Source organism: Trametes versicolor (genome assembly GCF_000271585.1).
Source record: "Trametes versicolor FP-101664 SS1 unplaced genomic scaffold TRAVEscaffold_1, whole genome shotgun sequence".
Lineage (NCBI taxonomy): Eukaryota > Fungi > Basidiomycota > Agaricomycetes > Polyporales > Polyporaceae > Trametes > Trametes versicolor.
The window spans coordinates 1,328,289-1,354,612 of NW_007360321.1; the positions used below are offsets into that span (position 1 = coordinate 1,328,289).

The following is a 26,324-nucleotide window of genomic DNA, read 5'->3' on the forward strand; positions in this document are numbered from 1 at the left end:
TGTAAGCAACAGGTAAGACTCGCATTTACTCTGCACGTACCGTCGTTGGGGCTTAGTAGGTCGAGCCGATCGGGCCGTACTTGATGTTGGAGAAGACGACGGTCGCGTCGGGGCTCTGAGACTCGACGTCCGTGGGCTGGCCGGAGGTCTGCGCGCAAGGGCCGCGGGAGATACCGGGCTGGGACGCGTCCTTGTTGAGGGGGTAGTCGCTGTCGAGCCAGAGCATCCGCGCATCGTGGTCGTCCCAGATGGACATGACGAGGGTCATGCCCTTGTCGAACGACGCGCCCATCGCCTGGAGGCCGCCGAGCTTCTCGAACGAGTTGGTGTCGCCGAATGCCGTCTTCTGCGCGTTGCAGAACGCGTCCGTGATCGAGTCGTACGCGCTCATGCCCGCGACGGCCGTCTTCGAGTTCGCGATCACCTTCCCGTTCTGCACGTACAGGCGGCGGATCTCGGAGAGCGTGCCGGACGTCTGGTTGTTGCTGGTGAGGAACTGCGTGACGACCGTGAACTTCGAGTTCGTGTTGACGGTCTTGCCCGGGCCGAGGAACGTCTGGTCGCCCATGCGCCACGAGTTGAAGTCGCAGCCGTCCTTGTCGCAGATGCCGCCGTAGCGGTTGTCGCCGTCGCCGCAGTCGTTGCCCGAGCAGCGCGTCTGGCCCTGGACGGAGCAGACGTGGGGCGTGACTGCCGCGCCCATTGAGTTCGCCTCCCAGATGTCCATCTCGTTGCAGCACGAGCCGTACTGGCCGCTACCGGCGTTCGGGTCGCTGTCCGAGCCTTTCCAGCCGAGGACGTTGGCCTGGAACAAACGGGTAAGAACGAGAGCACAAGCAAGGCGGAGGAGTGCAGACTCACCTCGCCGTTGATGAACTTGATGTCATGCGGGCACTGGGTGTCGCAGTAACCGGTTCCGTACTTCGCGCCCGCCTTGTTGGCGGCGAAGCGGGAGGAACCGCCGTCGGCGTCCATCTCGACGAAGTAGAGCGCGCCGTTGAGGCCGCACGGGAGCTTCGACATGTCGATGTCGAACGTGAACTCCTGGTTCTTGAGGTTGAACTGCTGGTACTTTGCGTCGGACGCGTCGAGGAGGTACACGCGCGAGCCGATGTTGGTCGAGTACTGGCCGTGCGTCACGAACTTGAGGCTGAGCGCGTTACCGCTGGTGGTGATACCGTAGGTGCCTATCAATTGCACCGTGTCAGTCGGTGGGCGCATTCGCGGGTATCGTGCAAAAACAGCTTACCAGCGTAGTCGGCGCCATCGAGCGCGCAGTTCTTCGCGCAAGTGGTGGGGTCGGGGCAGAGCGATGTGTCCCAGGTGTTGCCGGTGTAGCAATTGTTGCTCCCGCTAGTCGAGTGCAGCCAGCGCCAGTTGGAGTCGAGGACGATCGAACGCTGCTGGGTCTGGCAGTTGTTCTTGCTGGTGCACTGCTGGACCGAAAGCTTCGGATGGCTCTCCGCAGTAAGCGTGCCGACCTGCTGGCCGTACGCGATGGCGAAGAACGAGAGAGAGAGGAGAGCGACTGCAGGGAACATTTCCGAGGCCGGGGTCGAGATGTGCTGCGAGGTGCGGTGCTCGATGGTTCATCAACGCTCTTCGAGAGAGGCTTTATACACCCCTGCAGCGGAAAATACGCGGAGGTGGGGGAGGAGGACCCATCTGGTTTTCCCGTTCGCAAAGGTTGCTGGGGTTTGTTGACCTCGTAGGGAGCTATGATGCGGTTCCAGGGAGCCCGCTGACGGTACCAATGACCGATGAGTTTCCGGGCGGTCCACCCGCGATGAGTGGCCCGGACGACGCCCCACGAGGGCCATGTCCGGTCTCAGCACTTCAGCGTGGTAAGTGAGGTACAGACCGAGGAGCGGCCGAAGGAAAGGGATTGAGCAGGCGCATATAGGCTATCCCGAGAGAACGCATGTCAGCGGCAGCATTTTGACGAGTACAGAGAGGCTAACAAGCGGGCTTTCAAGCATTAAGGTGCTGGGAGCCCATGTGAGCGGTGGAGGCATTGTGGATGATCACGGTTCGTGATGCGAGAAGCCTTCTTTGGCGCTCCGGGCGAGACTGTTTGTCAAAGTGCGAGCGAACATGTCTTGGCGGGCGAGGAGATGCCGAGGCCCGGCCTGAAGGACAGTAGCGCATCGGTGGCACGATGGCCAACTTAGTCGGGGCGTATGGTCAGGAACGTCAGGACATAGTGATATTTGTCCAATCTGCTCACCGAGTATAGTTGTGAAAGGTTCAGTGTTGTATATGCACGTACACGAGTGATTGGTTTGAAGGGCATGGTTTTACCTTACGGGCACTCCGGGCATTGATGGATGGTTGTGAAAGCGTACCGGGTAAAACCCGGGCGTAGGGATGGCTAGGCATGCAGAGCAGAGACGGATGGGTCAGGCGGTCGGCGGAGGCCCGCGAGCAAATACCGTGTAGGGCAAGAACACCGACGACGGTCACGGTGGCTCATCAATTCAATGCAACGCACGGAGCTTGGGCTAGCTCCTCGGACAATTCTTTTGGATCTTTTGCATCGCAAGGCTTCCAGACCACAGTCATGTGATGGGTACTGGGTGTTACTCCGCCGGGAGATGACACGGGAGAGGACAGATGTTCGTCGTATAGGCTTTATTTGCAAGACGGAGGACTCGGACTATAAGTCCTTGGTGAGTAGGTGACACTGGGAGGTGCACACTAAGCTGCAGCCGTGAAAATCGCACGACGCAGCGGTAGTACGGTGCGCTAAAACACCATCGCTAGACATTTATAGGTGATCAGTTAAGTAGCGGTGATCTCAGACGTACATAACTTACCGGGAAAGAGAAAACACTGAAGTGTAGAGCGGTGTTGAAGAACTCCGGCTGAGGGATACCTTATTGGAAGCGTTTGGTGCAATATCATGCACCCAACGCATGAGCCGCCTACAGCTCAAGTGTTCTGGACTGTGTCGCAGATAGCAAAGTTGTGGGGCCGATACAGACTTTCACAGCCACCCCCGAACGAGCGAGTCCGAAGAAGCAGGAAGCCCCCACATTGATGTCGCTGGACCACAACGACGGGTACTCAACTTCGTAATCGCCATAGTCCGTCTACGAGGGCACCAATCACACCCAACGTAGACGGTCTTCTGCCGGATGATGCCAGCGAGGACGATGGGCACGCCACGCCACGCGGGCAATTGCGAACGAGCGAGTCGATAAGAATAGGCAAGCCGCTACCGCGAAGGCTCAGGAAGGCTCGCACTGTGGAGCTCGGAGAAAACACACCTTTGCCGGGAACTTTGCAGAGAAGCTGTGTATTCGGGATTTGAGAACGAGAATCCGCTCACCGCGTGAGTGCACCGTGAACTCGCCCTGGGCTCATCGTCGACTTGAAGTTGGCACGGATCCAACGTCAAGCGTCGGAGGGCATGCAGTACTAGTCTTCATGAGACTGTTAGTTCAAGCATTCGAGAAAAACGTTTAGATGAGGGCATTATATGAAATCGCCACAACGCTGCTCAAGGCGTATCAATGACTGAAGTCGGCCCTTGGAAGTTGTGAGGAGCGAGGATGAGTGGCAAGACGGAGAACGGATCCGGAGAAGCGTCGGCGTAATCGACTGCCGCCCAACCGAGAAGGACGTTCTCACGCAGGCGCGATCACGTGGGCATCGCGTCTGTGTTGAGATTGGCGTGGTTTGTCGGGCGTCTCTTCGACACGCTTCTTCCCTCTTCTCACCGTCTGTCTGGCCGCGACCCCCCAGACCTACGAATCTCCCTTCCTCGACGGCCACGCAACATACTCTGACGACAACTACTCAACTTACACGATGTCCACCTGGGGCATCGGCGACAACCACGACTCCGATGAGGTCTACTCTCTGAAGGATCAACTCCGGGCTAAAGGTCAATCATACTCGCGCATACATCCTGGGCTGCACTCATGGCCTTACAGACGCCGCCCATGCAACACTACACAGCGAATATTTGAAGAGAGAGGCAGAGCTCAACGATGTAAAGGTATCATTGAATGATATGCTCGACAAGGTACGTTCCCCCCTTAGCCACACCTAGTACGTTGCATAATGGGATCCCGCCGTACCAGCTACGTCGAGAAGCCGACCGCGTGATACAACTCGACGCAGATCTCAAGCGACGCAACGAAGAGCTGGCGAACGAACGCCTCACTCGCCAGAACGCAGAGGTCGCACTCACTACCGCCCATCGCAAGCTCAAAGACTCTGAGCACACCGCCCTCGAGCTACAGTCTACTGTAGAGCTCATATCCTCCCAGGCCAACTTGACGTCAGCGGGACGCTCGAAACTGGAACAGGAGAACGCAGCCCTCCAATCGCGCCTGCGCTCCCTCGAGAAGGAGATACACAGCAAGGCTCACGCTGAAGAGCTTGCACTACGCCAAAGTCAAAGCCAGTCTGCAAGCGCGCGAAGTCGCCGCCGATCTTCTTCCGACTCGTCCTTCCGGATCCCGGCCCTGGAGCAGGAAGTCGCGGATCTTCGGGCGACATCGACACAACAGGCGACAGAATTACAGAAGACATCCGAACAGCTAGTTCAGACGAGAGACAGACTCGTCCAGCTACAGAATGAGAAGACCGCGGCGGAGAGGAGGCTAAAGGGTGAACTTGAGCAGCTGCAATCCAAGCTGGATGACCGAGAAGAGGAACTCAGCCATCTGCGAGACATCCGCGGCGGCGGGGACGTAGCTGCCCGTGAGGCTAGTCTTCTGGAGCGGCTGGAGGATGAGGAGAAACGAATCGCTGCCCTGGAGACCGAGCTTGCGCGATCCACTGGGAGTCGAAAGCGTGACCTGGCCATGCTGCAGGACGAGTTGAACCGGACGGTCAGCCTGCTGGAAGATGCTAACCAGAAGGCATCAGAAGCCGAGGAGAGGCTGTCGGAGCTTGCTCAGGAGAAGGAGGAGGCATTGGACGAACGCGATCGGCTGGAGCAGGAACGTGAGCAATTGGCGGATCGCATCCGCGCCGCCGACAGCAGGATAAGGTGAGCTCTTCCTATCTTGTTCTAGCTTGATTCTAACCAGCATATATCTCAGCGAGCTCGAGGCTCACCTCTCTGATCCGTCCCAATCCACATTCTCCGCGCGGAATGCGGATGAGGCCACCATTGCTACTATGGAGAAGCTCCTTAACACCATCGAACGTCTGCGCGGCGAACGTGATGGTCTCCGGCGCGACCTCGAGTTCCTTAACGCCGAGAATAGGTTCGCGGTACAGTCTCTGGAGGCCAAGCTCACAGTCGCGACCTCTGCCCCCGTCACTCCCGCGGCGGATACGGCTGAATTGGGCATGCTACGAGGCCACATTCAGGCGTTCCAGGACCAGGCCGAGCGGTCTGCCCGGGCGACCGTCGCACTGGCTGTCGTCGTGCAGCATGCACAAGAACAGGATGAAGACAACACCATGCGCATACAAGAGCTCACGCAGGAGCTCTCGGACGCGTGTGAGCATCTACAGTACGCGCAGCGCCACCTTCAAGAGCGCGAACTCGTCACGTCCGAACTTGAGGAGAAGCTATCTACCGCAACCGATTCGCTCCATGCTGCGGCATCGCAGGTATCAGGCCTCCGGTCGACGATCGAGCGGCTCGAGATGGAGCTCGCCAGCGAGCGCACGTCCCACAACGAGACCGGTGCCGCCCTCTCCGACGTCGAAGGACAGCTCGTCGCTGCACACCAGGCCCTCAACGACGCAGAGGCCGCACGTGACGCGCTCGCACTTGAGAAGACCCATCTCCAGCAGGACCTCGACACCGCTCGACAGGAGCTCGCGGACGCCGACGAGCGACACGGGCAGCAGCTCAACGCATTCTCCTCGGGTCAGCCCGCTGCAGGTGCACAGGCGGCGCTACGCGAACACATCCGCGAGCTCGAAGGTCGCGTCGATCGGCGGACCGCGCAGATCGGGATGCACCAACACGACATCGCGCGACTGGAGATGAACCTCAAGCTGAACGAGGAGCGCATTGCGGAGATGACGACGGAGATGGAGGTCGTGCAGGGCGAGAAGGACGCGATGCTGGAGGACTGTCAGACGACGCGGGAGGAGCGCGACGAGGCGCTGCGGAAGTGCGACGAGATGGAGGAGGCCATGGAGGCGGCAGAGGAGGGACGCGAGGCGGAGGTCGAGGGCATGGTGAAGGTCGCTTTCGATGCCATGGCGGAGAAGAGGGACGCCATCGTTCGGTCACGGCTGGACGCTGCAGCACGTTGTGAGGCGCTCGTTCAGCTGGAGGCCCGCATACAAGCAGCAGAGAGGGAGAAGGAGATGCTTTCTGCTCAAGTCGCTGCCGTATCTGCCGAGCGAGAGCATTTGAGCCAGGCGTTGGACGACAACATTCATGCGCTGGAGGACTTCAAGCGAGGACGTGATGACGCCATCGAGGAAGCCTCGCGCATGTCCTCTGAACTCACCGCTGCCCAGGCACAGCTGGCTGAAGTGTCTAGCGCCGTCCAAGCCGCTACAGACGCGAAGGCCGATGTGGAGGTACAGCTCACGACAGCGCGGGTCAACTTCGAGGCGAAGGTCAAGGAGCTGGTTATACTTCAGGATCAGCTCGCACACATCCGCAACAGCCACGCTGACCGCCAGTCTCTCGAAGCTGCCATCTTCTCGCAAGAGAAGGAAGAGCTCGAAACCCAGCTGCACGAAGCCAAGGCGTCGCTTGCGACACTCGAGTCCCGCCACCAGGAAACGGTCAACGAACTGAAGCGGGTCGACGAGGAACTCAAACGTGCCGAAGACGAGCTTTCCAGTCACCTTTCGACGAGTGCAGTGCGCTCGGAGGCCGAGGAGCGTCTACGGGACGACCTTGTCCAGGCTAAGAAGCAGCACGAAGATGAAGTCGCCTCGCTACAAGACCAACTCAAAAGCATCTCCGAGGAGCTCGACGAGGTCGTACGCCTGCGCGGCGAGGCCGATGCGTCGCGCAAGGCCGCCGAGGAAGAACTGGAGCAGACGAAGCAGCAGCTCGAGGCACGCTTGGCCGAAGCCGGCGAGTCGATCAATGCGACGAGTCGTCTAGAGGTCGAACTTGAGCAGTTGAAGACCGCTCACGATGCAGAGACGCAGGACCTGCAAGAACGCTTGGAGACCGCGATAGCTGAGCTCAAGGCTGCCGCTGCTCGCCAGGACGAGCTTCTGGCTCTTCACGAGGAGGCTGCGCGGGACGCCGAGGAGCACACACATCAGCTCTCAGAGGCACGCGAGCAAGCGGAGGCACTCGAGGCGAAGCTTGCTTCGCTGCGTGAAGCTCACGCAGAAGAGCTACAAGGCTTGGAGAAGCGCCTCACAGACGCCACCGAGGAGCTGCAGATCATCAAGGACTCGCAGAGCGACTCAGCCAGCCAGCAGCGGGAGAAGGTGGACGAGCTGTCGCGCACCATCGAGGAACTCGAGGGTCGCATCATGGTGCTCACAAGGGAAGCCGACGAGTACCGCGTGGAGCTTGGCGAGGAGAAGGCCGCGCACATACAGACGAAAGAGGCCACCACCACCGAGTTGCGTGAGGCGCTAGGCCGACGTGGCGAGGCGGAGGCTGCCCTAGCGGACGCGGAGAAGGAGATCCCCGCTGTGCGCGCCCAGCTGGAACATGCAGAGTCGACCCTTGCCGAGGTAGAAGAGGAGAAGCTTAGCCTCCAGTACCAGATCACCACCCTGGAGGCGGAGGTTCAGCGATCGAAGTCCCTGCAACGCTTCTTGGAGAGTCAATCTGCAGACGGGTACGTGATTTCCAGCCTGCCATATGCCGTACGCTTGCTGACCCTGGATATAGTGAACGCCGGGCGTCTGCGCTTGAGGCAGAGCTTGTAGAGCTTCGGACGAAGTGCACAGCTCTTGACAAGCTTGCGAAGACTACCGAGGCGAACCTCGCGATGCAGACGATTCAGCACGAGCAGACCGTTGCCTCACTCAGGCGTGAGCTCAACGCCCTGCGCGCTCAGCCGCGGCTTGAGGATGAGATTGCGGAGCTCAGGGAGAAGAACTTGGAGATGGAGGAGCTTCTCCGCGCCAAGTGCTTGGAGATTGAGGAGAACGACGACCGCTTCATCGAGTGAGTCATCTGGCTTACTGGACAGTCGGTGCTGTTTGCTAACTGCTGTTTTAAAGGATGATCAAGGAGAAGAAGAAGCTTACTAGCAAGGTCGACTCTCTGACACGCAAGATGCAGAATCTGCAGACGAAGCTGACCACTGCTACGGAGGCTGCTGCGAAGGCGCCGGAGGCGCCGGCTCCTGCGCCCGCCCCTACTGCCGTGTCTGCCCTTGCGCCGAAGAAGGCCTCCACTTTCTCCCCTCCGCTCGTGCTTGGGCCTGCCCCAATGATCTCCTCATCTTTGGCTTCGTCATCATCTTCCCGCCCCTTCTCCCGCCCTCGAGTGGCGACGGCGCCTGCTGCGCGTTCGCCAGACGCTCAGTATACCCAACCTCCCCCGATGCCCACCTTCCGGCCAAAGACCCCCGAGTCGCGCGCCCGCATGATGTCTGGCCCGTCATCCCTCTCCCGTCCGAAGACCCCCGAATCGCGTATCCCTCCTATGCCCGTCTTCCAGGCGCGTACACCAGATCGGCAGCGGGCACCATCCGCCCCGAACCAGAGTCGAACCATACCTGAGTCTGACTCTTCGTCGTCCATTGTGGGTGTCAAGAGGCGAGCACCAGATGACTTCGACGATTGCGGGTCGATGCCACCCCAGCCTTTCACCGCTGACAGCGCCCCCGGTCCCTTGCCACCACAGCCGACTACGCCGCGTCTCCGCAAGGCCCTGCAGAGTATGCGGACAGGCTTCACACCAGTTCGGCAACAAGCGGCTCGTGCTGGGTCAGCATCGCCCTCAAGGAGAGCAACCACTGGGTTTGGCCTTGCTGCACCAATACCACCTACCATTTCCGACGTCACGAACAGCCCCCGCGCGCCGTCGCAGCCCGAGGCCACGAAGGTGGTCGCTGCGAAGAGGGGATGGCTCGGCAAGATCAAGTCTATTCCCTCCCAACCACCCCGGTCTGCAGTCTCATCACGACCACCAGTCTTTGACCCTACAGGGATGCGTTAATGCCCTTGACTCGTTCGTGGCTGATGGACCATTATCTTACCCCAGCATGTACTGTTAGCCGTCCGTATGTTTATTACCCGTCCGTCATGTTATCGCAATCGCATGCATCCGTTCATACTCTCACCACGCTTCGCTGTCTGTGTAGTTGTATCCCGAACTACATTCCACAGTAATTCAGTATAAGTACACATTCCGCTACTTCCTTGATCTTCCTTGATAATGTACACATCCGTCTTCACGCCTTGTTCGGGTTGATATGCGAGTCGACCAGATGGCCAACTTCCTCTGCAGCACCCCAAGACATCTGGTACCCGGCCGGACTGCACGAAGGTAAGTTTCACAAACACGCTCCCAAACTATCGCCGCTCGCTCACCCAAAGCCGTACGCATGCACCAGCAGGACCGCGCCCTTCTCCTCCGGCAGCTCCTCCACGAGCCACTGGTTCTTCAGCGGCAGGTTGAGCTTCTCCGCCTCCACGCGCGGGCCCCCGCGGCGCGCAGGGCGCAGGCCCACGTTGTGCCGCAAGATGCGCGTCTCGGGGTCCTTGATTGCGGGCGCGAGCGCCGCGCAGCGGTCGAGGATGCCCTGCGCGTCGGCGGCACTGAAGGACGTGTCCCAGTTGTCCTTCTGGTACTTGCCCCCGAGGATCGTCGTCCACCCGCCTGGGGCCGGGCGCGGGATGATATACGTCGCGTTCCCATCCTCCGCGCTCGCTGTGGGGGCTGTGAGGGAGCTGAGGGAAAGCATGGAGGCGTGAAGGAAGACGCACTGAGCTCGGTGCACATGAACTCGCGCACGTTCGGGTTGGAGATCACGATCGTCTGCCCGCGGATGGGGTACACGTCCTTATCCTCCAGGCCGATCAAGGACCGCGCACCTGCCGGAGCACACCCGTCAGCAAGTGGTCACCAGCAGTCCGTTTCGGGCGCCAGACAAAGCAGTGCGGTGGCCATACGCACCCAGCCCAGTCGCGTTGACAAGCACGCCGTTAGGGCCCGCGAGCGCGGCGGCTTCGCCGAGCGTGGCGACGCGTTTTCGGACGAACTCGACATCACGCGCTTCAAGCTCTGACTTGAGCCATGGGAGGTATGCCTGCGGCCATACGGAGACAGTTTGGAAGCCGACGCCGGCGTGCGTGCCGTCAGGGAGTTCATCCTTGCGCAAGATCCGGAACTAAAGGCGTATGAAGGTGAGCAGAAGAGTAGAGGCAGTGTCGTCCCGCAGACAGACTCACGTCTCGCACGAGGGTCTTGTACCACAGCGCGTCCAAGTCCGCGCCTGCGTCGTAAAAGACCCGCGACGGAGATGCCTAACACGCCGTGCGCCCGTGAGTTCTCTGTACACTCTGCGCCAGGCATGTGCGGGGCCGCTGCCCGGACTCACGATGGCCAGCCCGGCGGGAATCATCTCCCAAAGTTTGTCACTAGTGCACCCGGCGTTCATTAGCGTTCATAGCAGGTGCGCGGCCGAACACGCGGCGCGGGGCACGCACAAGGTCGTCTTCTCCCACTTGTAGATGCGTGCGTTGTATTCGCCCATCGGGGACCAGTTCGCGCCCTGCGCGCGCGGGGAGGGGCCGGTGTGAGCGCAGCGCGTCCGAGCCGGGAGCCCGCACTTACCGCCCAAGGGGACGCGAACGCCTGGGAGTCCAGGTCGTCGGGCATGTCCCGAGCCACGATCTTAATCTTGTACCGCGCATCCTTGGACAGGACGTGGGCGACGGTGAGGCCGATGACGCCTGCGCCGAGGATGACGACCTGGGTCGTCGCCCGCTGGGCACCTTCGGTGGACATGGCCTTGACTTGGTTTCGTTGGGGATCGATTGGGGGTGATCGTCAGAGACGACTGCAGGAGGTGCCCGCAGTTGGCAGAGCGCAGCTCACAGGTATCCAGATATCTTTGTGGCGGCTTCAGGAACGAGTCATATTTCCGTCCGGCAGAAGCCTAGATCTCCTCCATGAATTTCTAGACATTGATAGCACGAACAGGTAGCGAGCTTCATTCTATGTGGTCTCCAGATATAACTTCACTTCCTATAGCGTCAAATTTGATACGTTCATAACAAAAGCATATGCTCGAGGTATTCTTACAGTTGCCAGGAGCAGACAAGAGGCCCGATGTGGCACGATGGCGTCCGGCACAGCCACGAGGACGACTGTCTCTTCGTGATCGCTTCTGCCGCCCGGAAATGGCGATCTTCCAGGGTCTGGTATGAGCGCAGCGTGTCGGAGACCGGAGGAGGATGGGCGGGCTGAACAGAGACGGCTCTCTCGGAGCGCGTTAGGGCACTTCTAGACTGGAGCAGCGGGCGCGCAGGAAGCTGGGGCCGTTCCGAGCGAGCTCTCGCGTACGACAGCCGCTCCCACTCGCTCCAAGACAATTGAGGCGCATCTCGGGCACATGGACTGCTGCCGGGGCGCCTGCGAAGATACCCCATTCCCAGTCTTTGGACGCTGCCGCATCCGTCCAGATCGACGCGCCCTATAAGACCACCGTCCGGACGCCGCTGCTGCCCTCCCGCACCCCGTACACACCACGCTGAGATCGTCTCTGCCACGCTGCCCCCATGCCCCGCGACTCGAGCCCCCACGAGCTCTCTTCTTCGGAGCGCACCGCGCTCTGGGTGCAGGCGCAGGCGAGCCAGGCCTACCAGCAACCACGACCTCCCTCGCCCAGGACGTCCATCCAAACATCATCCTCGTACCGCACGACGTCCTCATCTGAGGAAAGCTACCACAAATCACCAGTAACGGTACCTGTAGTGTCACCCTACGGCGTACCGCCTGCGAGCATGTCGCAAACACAACGGCCGCGCTACGACTCGCGCTCGCGGCGGGTTAGCATGCCCTTCCCACAAAGTCCGCCCGGTTCCGGGTACCCTGTCCCTCTAGTGGTCGCGACGCCACGCCGAGCGGAGCCTGAGGAGAACAAGGTGAGTAGCGACAAGCCCTTGCCACGTCCGGAGCAATGTTCGAGCAAGGCGCTACAGACCCCGCGACCGTCCCTCCGGAAGCAGAGGCGGCCATCGCTCATCGAGCAGATCATCTCCCTGGGAGCGCCGAGCCAGCGTCGAAGAGAGGACAGCGGGAGAAGAGGAGAGACATAGGCGGCGACCGTCCGAGGCCAGGGCCGTTCCCAGGCGCAGAGATGGTGCGGACCCGACAGGACAGGACGATGTACCACGAGGACAGGCGTATGTAGGCTTCTGCGAGGCTTGCACGTTGTACGAATATATGTAGGATATGGACACCTTCGCGCTCCTAGCGTCCTCTGCGAGTCTGGCCGTTCTGCTGCAAAGCTCGCTCGCATACATCGGCGAACTTGAGTACCCGCTGGGCCTTTGTTTCCATTGCATGAATGGCAGAGAAGAGCGGTCATAGAAGGTGGAATGAATATGTGGTGGCCGTCGGTGAACAAGCTCGCGCCGTCCACGGTCCACCGATCGACGGCATCGGTCCACGGGCCGCAGCTGGCGCTCGTCTTCCGTCCCCTACGAGCGCTCCGTCGCGCACCTCTCTTCAGTACCCTCATCTCCTTGGACGCTGTGGGACTCAGTACTCTACAGCATCTCTTTGGTCGCACAAGCCATCTTCTTTCGCAACGCTCATGATTTGCGTCCTCCCTCCCGCTTTATCGAAAAATGATAGACACCGGCGATGCTGCCACACAGCCCGTGGTGTGTACAGCACTCTCCCACATTGTTTCCGCGTTCCTTCGAGGGTCTGGATGGCCTTGCGGTTCATTTCGCTGACCCCGCGTGTTTTAGTAAAGCTGACGTAGCCTCTTCTGTCGCCCGAAACATGAAAAGATTGGCCCTTCGTTGAGCCAGCTGACCCCAACTGCTATCAGACTCGCTTCCCGCAGCACTGCGCGGCGCGTTCGTAGACGGCGAATTGGGATTCTCGCTCCACCTATCAGGACTTCGAACGGTTGTCGGCCCTGCTCTCGTACTTCTTCGCAAGTTTGTATGGCCACAGAAGCAATGTGGGCGACACATGAAGTGCGCCTGCTTCTGCCACTCTCGTCGGCTCAGCATCCGCTCTCAGGTGCAGCACCACCTTAGCATGCCCCGTGGCGCGCACAGAATCTGGACGCAACATCTCATGGGAACCCCATTTGAGTGCGCAGGTCTCCTCCACTAGAATCCGAGGCGCAGATGCATGAACGTGTCCGCCACAAGGCACCTGCTCTTCGTCTACATATACGACCCACCGGTATCTTCGCGGGCCTTTGACGATTCATTATCGCGCCATCACCACAGGCACCACCCCGACCCAATCTGGTATTGGTCGCATACCCACCCCAACGCCAACCATGGCCCCCGAAATCCGCTTCAACGCCCTCGGCATCCCCTACCTCGTCGAGTTCGCGAACGTCGCCTTCCGCTCGCGCTCCCGGTCCAGCTCCCGGTCGTCGATGCGTACCCTCACATTACGGAGAGACGCCTCGGAGTCGCGTCCCTCCCTGAACCTCCGGCCCACGCCTAGCCGGAGCACCCTTGCCTCGGACTGGACGCTCGCCGCGACTGCGTCCTCCGAGACCCTCGCCGGGCCCGGCGCGGAGGCGGAGTGCCCCGAGGACCACGGGTTGTACATTCGCTTCGCGTCGCAGCTCGCGCAGCCCCCGTGCAGGCTCTCCGAGAGCCGCCTCGCACGGCTCAAGTACCGCATCGCGAAGGCCGTGCTCGCGGCGGGCATGGACAGCTCCCCGGGCGCGGAGCACGGGGACCCGATGGACGCGGCGGGGCGTGGGCGCATGTCGATCAGCAGTATCCGCTCGGAGAACGTCGAGCGCGACGGTGTACCGGGCTCGCTGTTCCGCGGGACGTATGGGCAGGTCATGACTGCCTTGCGTGCGGCGGGCCTCGCGACGGTGCCGTGCAAGGAGTCGGGCGTGCAGGACGGTGCGTCCGTTTCTTTTCCTCATGACGGGTTTTGCTCACACGTGAATGTGTATAGCCACGCGTTTGGGCGCGCTCTTTGTGGCCCACCCCAATGAACGGGGCGGTGTCGACTTCACGAAACTCACCCTATGGGCGTGACGTGCCGCTATGGTGAGGGCTGTTTGATGGCTTATTCGCTACGAATGGGTATGCTGACGCTCAACCTAGAGCGCGTTTCGCTCGATATTTACAACGTATCTATTGAACCGCTCCTCAGCAACCGCCGCCGCCTGCCGGCGCTATCGTTTCATGACCATGAAACGTCGAGTCTATTGCTGCTTGCTGTATTATAGCGTATTATAGCTGGTTCTACGGCCACACGCCCCCACACGGGCTCTTCTGGAAGGCCCTTTGTATGTGTACGTATCGCGTATGTTGTTACGGCAACCCACCTCCCACCAATGCTGTCTTATGCCGTTGATTCAAGCTGCTCTATACCGTATGACTGTGCAAAACACGATCTTGTACCTATGAATACGAATGTCCTAGGCGTATTGTGTATCAATACGCTGCCGGTGTACCGAGTAACCCGGAGTAACATGATTAGGTGTTGCCAGGCCCGTATCACACGTATTGTGCAGGATTCTTGAAGTTGAATGGCTACCGCGACAAAACGTCTCGCTCTCTGTCGGGGAGTCGAACCCCGCTTTCGCGCGGTCATCTAATGACACCAGTGACAAGCGCGTGTACTAACCGATATACTAACAGAGACGACAGCCCCTTCAAACGACTCAGAATCCCGTAGCCTTACCTTACCTCTGCAACTACGTAACTACCACTGGCAGGACAAGAGCCTCGTGCTCCTCTCTACCTTTACAGGACATGTCTTGTGCACTTCACCAAGCGAGGACTAGCAGAAGCAAGCACCGTCAACCGAAGCATTTAGGCCTGAGGGATGGCCCGGGGGAGAGCGGGGACGCCTCCTGGGAGAAAAAAAAGTGAACCCTGCCCGGATCGAACGGACGACCTTGAGGATATCCCTGCTGGAATCTCACGCGCTACCACTGTGCCAAGGGTTCTCGAGAAGCGCTCCGCGCACAGATTGTGACGTCATAGTCAAACACCTCGTCCATGGTGGCGTAGAATCGCGAACGCCAAAGTTGCCTCCTCCGGGCTCCCCACCCTCCTACCACACTGCTACCTCGTCACGCTGCGTACGCCGTTCGTCGAACGGGCCCTAGTCCTCTTTGAATTCGAGGAGAACTCGCGCAGTATGCAAAGGGTACACGTCCGTTTCTGATCCACTGCTCTGCGGGTTGTATAATACAGCCCGCTGATAGTTATGAGATCAAAAGATATACTTGCTATCGTCTTCTGTCGTGGAGTCGCCAGCGCCTCCCCTCCTAGGCTCTGCCTACGCCCACCAGAACTCGGCCCAGACGCCACAGCACCCTCGCAGCACCTCAGCATCCGCCTCCCTCCCCTCAGAGCGCCTCACACAGCGTCTCTTTTCCATCATCAACCTCACCGGTCCGCCCCTCCCTAGCGCCCTTACGGGCGCCCTACCTTCCGGTATCACCGGACTCCCATCATATTCCCTACGTCACCACAGTCATTATGATTACCATAACACCCTGAAGGACGTCATAGGTATTAGTCTAGCTACAGGTCACCTGATCGTTGGTCACATGCTTCATACTCACCTTAGGTACCAAACACGTACAAATAGGTACCTGGTCTGTGCGCACCTGCTCCAGTATATAGGTAGAGTAGATCCTGCACCTGTTCCCCATCTCGACCTCTTAAGTCATTGGGGACAGGTAAGCACCTCTTGTACTAGATGGTCAAGTCAATATACTTAAGTCATTGGGGACAGCTTTGGCCTTCGTCGCCGGCCTCCTCCTTGGCCTCTTTCAGGCAAGTTCCCTGGCACGCCCCTGTTGCAACCTCAGACCTCTGTCGGGGTTCGCTGAAGGGTGCCTCTGTCCTGTAAGCCCCTCCCTCTCCTCTCTCACCTCCTCCCATCGTCGTCCCCGCACGGACTCGGCGTGGGCCAGCACCACCTCCGTAAGCAGGTCGGTCTGCTGTCGTCCCTCGTCCCGGGCCTCCGCGACATCTTCTGTGCATCATGCACCAGCCAGTATATGGCGGGTGCACCGCGCTCACATTGCTGTATATTGCTAACGTGAGGATCTGCAGAAACAGGGACTTGTAGATCCCGACTCACCATTCGGTCATCATTAAAGACTCTGATCTCTATTAGGTTTGGGGTGGATGATGCAGGTTCGTCGATGAAATTCGCAATAGTTGTCGGATGAGCCCAGCGGACACAGTTGAGTTCCACGCAGCGGACCACCGAATCTTTCCCCCAAGGGCTCACAATGTTTGTGAATACCCGACAAGACGGGATTTCAACCGATTCCCATACCAGAGACAAAGATATGCCGACTGTGTGCAAATCACTGAAGCTGTACTTGACAAAGTCGGCCAGAGAGCAACTCTTGCATATTGTGACTGAGAGGTTCTGATAGCACATCGAGGCTGCTCGCAGGGATTTCCCGGCCTCAGATACAGGAACGACCGTCGACCAGAGCGCGTCTTCTTCCTTCCGAGAGTGCCTCGAGGAGCGAAAGTCCACATCTATTACGACAGCGCATGGGCAAGATCCTGCGGAGCGTCGGCGATTTAGTGACGCTCTCAAAGCGAGACAGGGAAGATTGAAGCACACCATTAGGACAGCCTCTCTCGGTAGACATGGAGGTTTCACAACCCATGTCGAGCGTTCTGATTGACCTGCAGGTTGCGCGTATCCGGGGGCCCGGTGCGGGGGATTCTTTGGCGACACCAATCACCAGAGAGAGATGCAACAGTTCGGAGATCGTTAACATGTACGAGAGAGCTTTATGTGTGGTGAGATGAGTACTAGAGGTACCAACCCCGATATATATACTTCGCGCTATAGGTGCCTTGCGTTTATTTGCTTCACTGGGGACTACTTATTGAGGGGATGGCATTGTAACGCATGTATACTGGGAAGAGGTAGAATAAGAAAACGGTCAATGAATGAAGATGGCGTGTCAACTCACTACTGAGCTTGTGAGATAATAGGCGGTATTATCATCTCAGGTCGTATTGTCGCTCAAGGTGATTGTGGCAATCTCCAGCTGAAAGTGTCGGCAAGTAACGATCAACCCGTAGTAGAATGTACTGGGCGGAGGGAGCATAAGTGAGATGAAACTTAGACACCAATGTAAACCTCACTCACTACATCTGGTGGGACGTTTCCATCCCACAACATGTTTCAACAGTTGATGCAACAACACAGGATGGTGAGTCTAGGTTGAAAGCATAGACGAGCGAGAATGTTTGCGGTGATAGTAGTGGCCTCTCTAATGTAACTCTGCACCAAACGACCCAGAAACATACCTAGAGAAGTGTGAACGTCAGCTGTGGTACTAGTGCGCAAGCGTTGAGACGGACTGATCCTTCACAATACCCACTACCTCCAGGATCCCCTGTGCCATCAACCACGGAAACATGTCTGCAAAGCGCTCGTTCCACCCCGCTTGCTCGGGTACGAGGGAATTCACATCGAATCGGATCCTCTGGAGTAGGGGGAATTGCAAAGACTCCACTATCTCGTCCAGCTCCTTATTGATCACTCGAAGGTCGTCCATGAACTGGTCCTGAAGCCGTTGCATCTCGCCTGGACTGAAGCGTAGCTCGATGGTGCGCAATGACTTTGCGGAGAAAGTCTTCACTACGTGTGGAATTCTTGCGATATGGAATGCGTAATCTTCCGGCTCCAAGGCCTTCCGAGGTCCTCGCAGATGGATGTCCAATGTGTCGAGACATGGAAAGTCACAAAGAGCCGGAACTAGCATGCTTGGCGCTAGACACCCCATCATGAGTGACCCTCGCAGGCTCGCGCAGCACATAGTGGCCACTTACGGATATGCGGGTATGCTAGATAATGATATGCCACAATGTTGATACCGAGATAGCGTAGAGTGTGCTGTGCGACATTCAACAAAGTTCTCAGCTCCATCGACTGTACACGCGCGTATTCGGGCTCCTAGAACAGCAAGATCTAGCGTTAGCTTGCCTTGGCGAAGACATCATCACGACCGAAACGACATACCCCCATCTTCTTCGAAGTAATTGATGTCCTGATCCCTACAGAAAGCCAGGCGATGGCCGGCAGCTTGCCTAGCACAGACTTCCTAGGTAATACCATTCGGGAGGTGCGTGATGCGAGGTTAGAGCCGAGCGCGGACGAAGTCTGAACGAGAAACGAGTGAGCTCAGCGTTCGGGGAAAGAACGATGGTATTATGTCAGTAGCTACCTGAACGAGAAACGAGTGAGCTACAGACGAGAGTCAGCTAAACGACAAGGAGTGGGAATGCGCGCAGGGAGCTCACCTCAGCGTTCGGGGAAAGAACGATGAGGTGCCTGCGCGCGGTCGGCGAGGTATATGAGAGCGAGGGCGGACGCCACTATCGATGAGGCGCCGGCCGCGATTCGCGGATAAGCGGACCTATCGGTCCGAGGACTCGTGCGCTTTGAAAGTAAGTAAACGAACGTATGTGAGTAAGTAATGAGTAAGTAACGAATGTAAGTGAGTAAGTAATGAGTAAGTAACGAATGTAAGTGGTATAGTAAGCGATAAGTACAACACGCCCCCTCAAAGCGTACGCAGGCCGAAGAGCGCGGAGAGGTGTTCAATCCGCGGCCGGGGCAGAGCCTTCGTGAAGAGGTCCGCGGGCATGTCCTCGGTGCGACGGTGCTCGAGCGCGATCTTGCCGTCGTCTACCGCTTCGCGAATGAAGTGGAAGCGGATGTCGATGTGCTTGGTGCGCGGGTGGAACACGTTGTCCTTGGCGAGTGCGATGGCGGAGCGGTTGTCGCCGTAGAGAGTGAGCGGGTGCTTCGCAACGTCGGGGTCGAGCATGTCGGCGAGAAGATAGCGCAGCCAGAGCGCCTCCTTCGACGCGTGCGTGAGAGCAATATACTCGGCCTCGGTGCTGGACAAGGCGACGACGTTTTGCTTCTTTGAGGACCATGAGACGGCGCCGCCGTCGATCGTGTAGACGTACCCGCTGATGGAGTGGCGGTGGTCAGTCGACAAGCCCCAGTCGGTGTCCGAAAAGCCTCGGAGGCCCTCGCGCACGCCACCGTAGACGAGCCAATGCTCGCGGGTTCCCTTCAGGTATCGAAGGACACGCTTGACGGCTTCCCAGTGCGGGCGGCCGGGGTTTTGCATGAACTGCGACAAGGCAGTCACCGCGAACGTGATGTCCGGGCGGCTGCCCATGGCGGCGTACATGAGTGACCCGACAGCCTCGCGATAGGGCACGTCGCGCATGTCTTCGTACTGGCGCGGGGTTGCAGGTGACTGGTGGTGGCCGAGTCCGCCCCCGGGCTGCAGGGGCGTCGACGCAGTGTTCGCGTTCTCGAGGTTGAAGCGTGCAACAATGGCGTCGAGGTACGACCGCTGTGAAATCGCGATCGTCCTGCCACTGCGGTCGCGCCGTACTTCGATGCCGAGGATCCAGCGCATGGCGCCTAGGTCGCTCATTTCGAAGCGGGCGCTGATGTCAGCCTTGAAGCCGAATGCGAGGTCCTTCGTGCCTGCGATTGTGAGGTCATCGACAGAGGAGGCGACAATGAGCGCAGAGGCGCCGTCGCGTTTGTACCAGACGGCGTGGTCAGCGTCGCAGCGAGTGAAATGCATCGCGCGCATCGCTTCCGAGAGTGTCTTGTACCAACCACGACCGGCTTGCTTCAGGCCGTAGAGCGTCTTCTTCAGCCGGCAGACGAGGTGCTCCTGTCCGCTTGCAGCAGATCCTGGTGGCTGTCGCATGAAGATCTCCTCGTCGAGCTTGCCGTTGAGGTACGCGGACTTCACGTCCATCTGTTCGAGCTCCCAGTCGTAGCGAGCAGTGAGCGCGAGGATGGTGCGAATTGAGGCGAGCTTGGCGACGGGTGCGAAGGTTTCGTTAAAGTCGACGCCGGGCATCTGCGTGAAGCCTTGTGCGACGAGACGGGCCTTGTACTGAGTGATCGAGCCCTCCGCGTCGCGCTTGATGCGGAACACGAAACGGCTGCCAACAATGTTTGTGTTGTGAGGCGGCTCGACCAGGTCGTAGGTGTCGTGCTCGCGGAGGTTGTCAATCTCCTTGGCAATCGCGTTCTCCCAGTGCGGCCAGTCCGGCGAAGCCTGCGCCTCGGCGAGAGTGCGGGGCTCCTGTCCTTCGTGAATCACCAGTGCGGCGTCCATCGCCGCAAAGCCGTACTCGAGCGCAGGGCGTGCGGGCTCCTGCTCGTCGCTTTCGCTTTCTTCGTCGTCCCACAGCGCTGCTAAGCCGTAGCTCTCCTCTGTAGCTACCAGCGTTGCGAGCGCAGTCACCGTCGCAGCTCCCATGAGCTCGCTCGCCTGGACGCCTCTTGGATGTCTCGAGTGGCGGCCATCGACGGTGCCTTCGCCTTGGTTGAGGCGACGGACGTAGGCGGACGGCTTGCGCACACGCTGTCCGCGGCCGAGCTGCGGCTCAGGCGGTGCGGCCTCTTCTTCGTCGTCGTCCTCATCTGGCGCGTCCTCGACAGTGGTCCGCGGCGCGGGGCTTGAGGACGTCAGCTGGGCAGGAGGCGGCGTTGCTTCGGGCATTGGTGCATCAGCGGCGTCGGAGGTCTGCGTGGTAGGGAGAGAAGGCGACGCGGGCTGCTCGCCCTTGTCCTGCCTCGCCCCCTCGAGCGGCGCGTCGTCCTGCTCGACTGCGTCCGGCTCGTCCTCGACGAAACGGACGTTCCGCTCGATGGTTACGGACCGCTTGTCGGGCCAGTAGACCTGGTAGCCCTTGCTCTTCTGGCTGTACCCGACGAAGCGTCCTTCACGTGCCTTGCTCTCGGTCTTGCCGGACCGCTCCTTGCGTACCCAGACCTTCGCACCGAAGCGATGGAGGTCTCGAAGGTCGGGAGCCTTGCCGTAGCGTGCCTCGAAAGGCGTGAGGCCCTTGAGGGCGCGCGTCGGCGTGCGGTTCTTGAGCCAAGTTGCGTGAACCATCGAGTAGGGCCAGAGGTTGCGAGGGAGGCCCGAGTCGATGAGCATGGCGCGGGAGTGCTCTGCAAGCGTGCGGTTGACGCGTTCTGCGACGCCATTCTCTTCTGGCGTGTCGTGGACGGAGGTGCGGTGGAAGGTGCCTCGAGACTTGACATAGTTGTCGAAGTCGATGCCCCAGAACTCTCCGCCGCCATCAGTCTGGAGTTCCTTGATGCGGCGGCCCTCTTGCGTCTCGATCTCGGCCTCGAGGGCCTTGTATGCGGGGAGAGCTTGGCTCTTCTCCTTCTGCAGCCGCTGTCGTAACTCTGATGCACCACACGCCGTACGCGCCCAGGCACCCCTTATGCACCAACGGCCGTAGGTTAGCGGCCAACCTGACATAAGCATCGGAGTTTGTATTTGCCCTCCAAATGCAGTAAGAGGCCCCGGGAAAGGCTGCAGGGCCTGTTATCTCAATAGATAACAGGCACTTTCTTATCTCTTTGGCCACATTAGGCAGGCACTTACTGATCTAATCTACAGGGCGCTTTTTTCGATTACACCTCGCCCAAATCAGGTAGGTGGCCCTGATCCTGGAGTGGACCACCATGCAGGGGTACCCCCGGCTCCTCTAGCTCACTCACTTTTCACCCGATTGACCTCGTTGTTTCTGCATTATGTGCGCATTGCCAGGGCGAACGGAACGCGCCCCTTACGTTGTAAATCGGTCGATATTTGCTCTTCCCATGGGGCTTACTGATTTCTACTACAGGGAACGGTGTTCTCCACATCGCGCTCCCGTTTCGTATCGCATCAACACGCGAGTATATACGTTTTGAAGGTATGTACAATAGCTTTCGGACGAGATCTCTCGCGCGTGATTCGGTGGAGGTCTGGACGCGCTGCAGCTTATGCAGTGAGAGGAGAGCTGCATAATGCAGCTTCACCAGATCTCCACCGAATTACTTCGTTCTTTTTGCAATGGACGCTGACATACCTGTAAAATAAGGGCGTTTCATTCGCATAGCACCGCGCGCACGCAGGACCGCCCGAAGGAGCATTTCCTGCTCAGCCACATCCCCTTTCCCAGGACGATCGCGTCCCAACCGCTTGACAGATCGCCGCGCAAAGTACATCTTTGGAAAGCTATTGAATGCAACTTTCCGACGCGGTATTACACATCGCGATCCGACCGCTGGTCGTTCCGGGGCAAGGTAGGTCTCCTCCTGCCTCACATACTCACTCTCCTCTCATGTATGCCCTCCAATCCTGTAGAAACCCTTCTTTTGCACTCAGGGATGTATGAAAAATGTATTGTATGAGCCTACGTAGATATGGGATCACGGAAAGTTGCATAAAAAAGATCTTGTTGATTTCTTGGGCCTGTGAGTAGAACATGCTACCGGTGGCCGGGATCGTATCCAAATCCCAATCGCTCTTACAGGGTAGCATATAGGTACCCTCAGTACACGATATCAAATTTTCAGCCTTATCGGCGCTCAGGTAAGCATGCTGCAGGCTTATCAGTCTCAGGAAAGATCGCTCATATGCACTCATTTGCTAGATAGGTCTAATGTGATGTCTACAAGGCTGGAAGCCCACTGAAAGCAGCTTCAAAACGAGCCAAAAATCGTAATTTTCGGTGAGGATGTGCCAGAGGTATGTATTAAGGAGTGCTGCAGGGCTATCTAGCAGGAGCACTGGTTGCGAGCACAGAGAGTTCCCAGCACAGCCGCCCAGACCGTCTTAAGACAGTCTGGGTGGTCGGAGTGCTGGGCCATTGTCTTGCCAGTAGCTCGCTCATATTTCCCTCAATCCCATTGAAATTTTGTACGCACGCAGTTCTATGTATTCGCTACCGGATTACGCGATTCATATATGATTTGGACGAGAACTGCCGAGGATATGGGCCTCATGATTGGCGATGATGCATACCGTCCTGAGGCACCATTTCGTGCACGAACCATTTGTAATTTGGCACAGTACTGCATGTATGTTATACCTACCAAAAGCAAAAGACCGCGAGGTGATACGTCAATTTCCCATGGAGATATACGCAATTGTTTGGCAGTGGTGCGAATTTTGCATATATTGTGTGCTGCCCTACACAGACAGCTAATTTGAGCGTTCACAGGCCCGGTATGGGCTTCAGAACATAGCTTAATTACTATGAAAACGCTACTTGGTGCTCGGAGCAAGGGGATGAAGAAGGATCAGAGTATAGAGGGGACAAGGGGCCAGGAGGAGATCCACGTTGCCCCGGTGGCCTCGGCGGTCGGATCTCCACGTGCGATACACCGTTAGAAAGGTGCGCTCAGCAGCTTTCGAACGAAGCACTGTGCACCGTAATCCGGGCATTCTCCGAGATGCAATCGTCTTGAGAGGTCTATGGGGATACCTGGGCAGAAACAGCCGCATTGCGCGGTTTTTTGCGCGCGCGGTCCAGTGCGAGTGATACTCCTGTACTAGGCATATGTATTAGCATCTGTTACAGCAAAAACGAGATGATTCGGCGGAGAGTTGGTGGAGCTGCAGCTTGCACCCCTGCCCAGAGTGCAGACGCTGCTGCGCCGCCAAATATACGCCAAGTCATGCGCAAACGGACGCGTCTGAAAGCTCTAATGCATACCTTTATAACGCACATATTTGCGTGCAAATCCGGTGAAAAACGGATGTGCAACGAAGAAAGCTGTGTTTCCTGTAGCAGATTGAGTGCATCCTTGATACCGCATCTGATAGCTTACTGTGTGATGTCGGAAGCGGCGCGTTTTGAACGCCTATGAAATGCGAATATACTGCGAAAACAATGAGGTCAATCGGATGAGAATTGAGTGAGCTAGGCAACCTGGGGGGACCCCTGCATGGTGGTCCACCCCAGGATCGAGCCCACCTACCTGATTTGGGCGAGATGTGATCGGAAAAAGCGCCCTGTAGATCAGATTAGTTAGTGCCTGCCTAATTTGGCCGAATAGATAAGAAAGCGCCTGTTATCTACTGAGATAACAGGCCCTACTGCCTTTCCCGGGGCTGGTTACTGCATTTGGAGGCAAAATACAATCTCCGACGCTTATGTCAGATTGGCCGCTAACCTACGGCCGTTGGTGCATAAGGGGTGCCTGGGCGCGTACGGCGTGTGGTGCATCAGAGTTACCACAGGAGGTGCCTTCTGGGGGACTGTGCGCGTCCAGCGTTTCGCGTCGTCTGTCCACATCGTCGCGTACTTGTTGCCTCCAAGAGAAGTGACGTCGGCGGACCAGGTGTCAGCGTGGACACGCTCACCATAGTTCTCCGCGAGTTCACTCTCCCGCTCATCCGGCACGGGCTTGCGCGTGATCTTCGCTTGGATGCAGGCCTCGCAGACCTCATCCGTCGAGTCGTCCGTCAGCTTGATGCCGCAGATGCGACCCTGCTTCACCGCGCTGCGAGAGACAAGCGGGGAGATGTGCCCCATGCGCCGGTGAAGCTCGTGGTTTGTCAGCTTGAGATCCGGGCCTTTCCCAAAGCCCGTCGCAGCTGCTACGTCCTGGCGACGGACCTGATACAGGCCGTCTTTGAGGGGGATGCGACCAATGGTCGCCTGGTTTGAGCGCCGGTAGAGGCGGCACTCGCCCTTCTCGAACACCGCAGAGTATCCCGCCTCGTCCGCGCGTCGAATGGAGACAAGCGCGAACGCGATTTCCGGCGCGTACAGGACGCGCTGGAGCGTGACGGCAGTCTGACTGTCGCCGTTCGGGACCTCCACACGTACACTGCCTTCGCCGACAGCCGAGAACGAGTGGCCGTCGGCGGTGTTGATTGGGAGCGGCGGGTCGAGTTCGGTGAATGAGATGAACGTGTCGCGGTATGGGGAGATGTGGCGGGTCGCGCCGCTGTCGTAGACTTCGATGCGGTCTCGGCTGTGGGGGTTGAACTCGAAACGCGCGGCGCTGCCGAGCGCGAGGGTGGTGAACGCACATTCCTCGTCATCGACGTTCGCTTTGGCGACGTTCGCAGAACGGCCGCCTCCGCCACCTCTACCCCTTCCCCGTCCTCTCTTTGCTGTCTGCTGCTTCGGCCCCTGGCCTTCCTTCCCTCCGCCCTTGCGCCAGCAGTCGGCCTTGACGTGGCCTTTGCGCTTGCAGTTGTAGCACTCAAGCTGCGTGCTTGACTGCGCTGCGAGCGCGGACTCACTGGACGTCCCAGGCGTGTTGAGCTTGCGTCGGTCGAACTCTTCGCTGACTGCGAAGATGATGTCGCCGGGGGAGAGGAGGTTGCCGGTCATGCGGGCGGCGGTGGAGAGCGTCGTCAGGAGGGTGCCGTACGATTCTGGCAGCGACTGGAAGATCGCCGCCGAGAACTCGGCGTTGGGGAGGGGTGAGCCCATGCCTGCGAGCTCCTCCCGAAGACGGACAAGCGTGTCGAAGTGCTCGCGCACGTCGCCGCCCTCGGAGCACCTCGTATTGAGCAAGCGTGTACGTACACTGCTTGCGTACATCTCCGACTTGCCCTCGTGCTCCTTCATGACGGCACTCCAGACGGCTGATGCGGAGAGGAGGTCCTTGACCTTGAGGAGGAGAGAGTCGGTGATTGTCCCGTAGATTTGCTGACGGGTCGTGAACTCCTTCTGTTCGTAGTCGTCGATCTTCGTCTCCGCAGCCTCAACCTTGGCGAAGTAGTCGTCGTCCGACAGGCTTGCGAGCGGGTCCGGCTTGGAGCCGGGCTCAGGCTTCGCAGCTTCGCCTCGTGCGGTACTCGGAGCTTCGCTCTCGGTCGTAGGACCGGGCGTTCGCTCGGCACTCTGCGCGGGCTCGGGCTTCGGACGGGGCCAGGGAGGGGGAGAGGGAGGACGACGTGCCGTACCCACTAGATGTCGCATCAAACCGCGGGCGCCGAGAACCGTGTGCATGCGCTCTTTGTAGGTGATCCAGTTTGAGCCATCTTGAGCGAGCTTGGGGACGGTGAAGAGGTTCGAGGCGTTGGCGGTGGTGTTGGTGAGCGACATCGAAGCAGGGCTCATAACCTGCGAGGTTAGAGCCGAGCGCGGACGAAGTCTGAACGAGAAACGAGTGAGCTCAGCGTTCGGGGAAAGAACGATGGTATTATGTCAGTAGCTACCTGAACGAGAAACGAGTGAGCTACAGACGAGAGTCAGCTAAACGACAAGGAGTGGGAATGCGCGCAGGGAGCTCACCTCAGCGTTCGGGGAAAGAACGATGAGGTGCCTGCGCGCGGTCGGCGAGGTATATGAGAGCGAGGGCGGACGCCACTATCGATGAGGCGCCGGCCGCGATTCGCGGATAAGCGGACCTATCGGTCCGAGGACTCGTGCGCTTTGAAAGTAAGTAAACG

At 58.7% G+C, this 26,324-nt stretch overlaps 7 protein-coding genes and 2 non-coding genes across 9 annotated transcripts; 3 read left to right on the plus strand and 6 right to left on the minus strand.

The window, feature by feature from the left end:
* Positions 1-52: 52 nt before the first annotated feature.
* Positions 53-1,541, minus strand: TRAVEDRAFT_110790 (cellobiohydrolaseI; the record flags this gene model as incomplete). Its single annotated transcript, XM_008034530.1, has 3 exons — positions 53-805; positions 862-1,187; positions 1,250-1,541. The coding sequence occupies 3 exons, from the start codon at positions 1,539-1,541 to the stop codon at positions 53-55; spliced, it is 1,371 nt and encodes a 456-aa protein (XP_008032721.1).
* Positions 1,542-3,813: 2,272 nt separating this feature from the next.
* On the plus strand, positions 3,814-9,113 carry TRAVEDRAFT_68008 (uncharacterized protein; the record flags this gene model as incomplete). Its single annotated transcript, XM_008034531.1, has 6 exons — positions 3,814-3,889; positions 3,939-4,030; positions 4,089-5,005; positions 5,058-7,742; positions 7,796-8,074; positions 8,131-9,113. The coding sequence occupies 6 exons, from the start codon at positions 3,814-3,816 to the stop codon at positions 9,071-9,073; spliced, it is 4,992 nt and encodes a 1,663-aa protein (XP_008032722.1). The 3' UTR covers positions 9,074-9,113.
* Positions 9,114-9,197: 84 nt separating this feature from the next.
* On the minus strand, positions 9,198-10,887 carry TRAVEDRAFT_138608 (nucleotide-binding domain-containing protein). The gene is made up of 8 exons (XM_008034532.1): positions 10,694-10,887; positions 10,567-10,631; positions 10,458-10,497; positions 10,309-10,383; positions 10,034-10,247; positions 9,844-9,951; positions 9,448-9,787; positions 9,198-9,393 (listed from the first exon to the last, which is right to left on the minus strand). Exons 1-8 carry the CDS (start codon positions 10,865-10,867, stop codon positions 9,309-9,311), a joined length of 1,101 nt encoding a protein of 366 aa, XP_008032723.1. The 5' UTR covers positions 10,868-10,887; the 3' UTR covers positions 9,198-9,308.
* Positions 10,888-11,640: 753 nt separating this feature from the next.
* Positions 11,641-12,180, plus strand: TRAVEDRAFT_68010 (uncharacterized protein; the record flags this gene model as incomplete). The annotated part of the gene is made up of 1 exon (XM_008034533.1): positions 11,641-12,180. One exon carries the CDS (start codon positions 11,641-11,643, stop codon positions 12,178-12,180), a length of 540 nt encoding a protein of 179 aa, XP_008032724.1.
* A 1,208-nt stretch (positions 12,181-13,388) lies between these two features.
* TRAVEDRAFT_108871 (uncharacterized protein) lies at positions 13,389-14,115 on the plus strand (the record flags this gene model as incomplete). The annotated part of the gene is made up of 2 exons (XM_008034534.1): positions 13,389-13,977; positions 14,033-14,115. 2 exons carry the CDS (start codon positions 13,389-13,391, stop codon positions 14,113-14,115), a joined length of 672 nt encoding a protein of 223 aa, XP_008032725.1.
* Positions 14,116-14,637: 522 nt separating this feature from the next.
* Positions 14,638-14,727, minus strand: TRAVEDRAFT_t15. Its single transcript has one exon. It is a non-coding gene; the product is annotated as a tRNA-Asp (tRNA).
* Positions 14,728-14,955: 228 nt separating this feature from the next.
* Positions 14,956-15,035, minus strand: TRAVEDRAFT_t14. The gene has a single exon. It is a non-coding gene; the product is annotated as a tRNA-Trp (tRNA).
* Positions 15,036-24,249: 9,214 nt separating this feature from the next.
* TRAVEDRAFT_103222 (uncharacterized protein) lies at positions 24,250-24,474 on the minus strand (the record flags this gene model as incomplete). Its single annotated transcript, XM_008034535.1, has 1 exon — positions 24,250-24,474. A coding segment is annotated over one exon (225 nt), but the record flags the coding sequence as incomplete, so codon positions are not given.
* A 222-nt stretch (positions 24,475-24,696) lies between these two features.
* TRAVEDRAFT_84569 (uncharacterized protein) lies at positions 24,697-24,882 on the minus strand (the record flags this gene model as incomplete). The annotated part of the gene is made up of 1 exon (XM_008034536.1): positions 24,697-24,882. A coding segment is annotated over one exon (186 nt), but the record flags the coding sequence as incomplete, so codon positions are not given.
* Positions 24,883-26,324: the final 1,442 nt, after the last annotated feature.

What these genes read in the sequence shown, in the direction of transcription:
- TRAVEDRAFT_138608 (XM_008034532.1), bottom strand. Translation starts at nt 10,867, where the DNA reads ATGTCCACCGAAGGTGCCCAGCGGGCGACGACCCAGGTCGTCATCCTC. An exon ending in ACAAGACCCTCGTGCGAGAC is followed by an intron (nt 10,248 to 10,308) that starts GTGAGTCTGTCT and finishes ATACGCCTTTAG; the next exon opens with TTCCGGATCTTGCGCAAGGA. An exon ending in GTGCATGCGTACGGCTTTGG is followed by an intron (nt 9,394 to 9,447) that starts GTGAGCGAGCGG and finishes ACCTTCGTGCAG; the next exon opens with TCCGGCCGGGTACCAGATGT.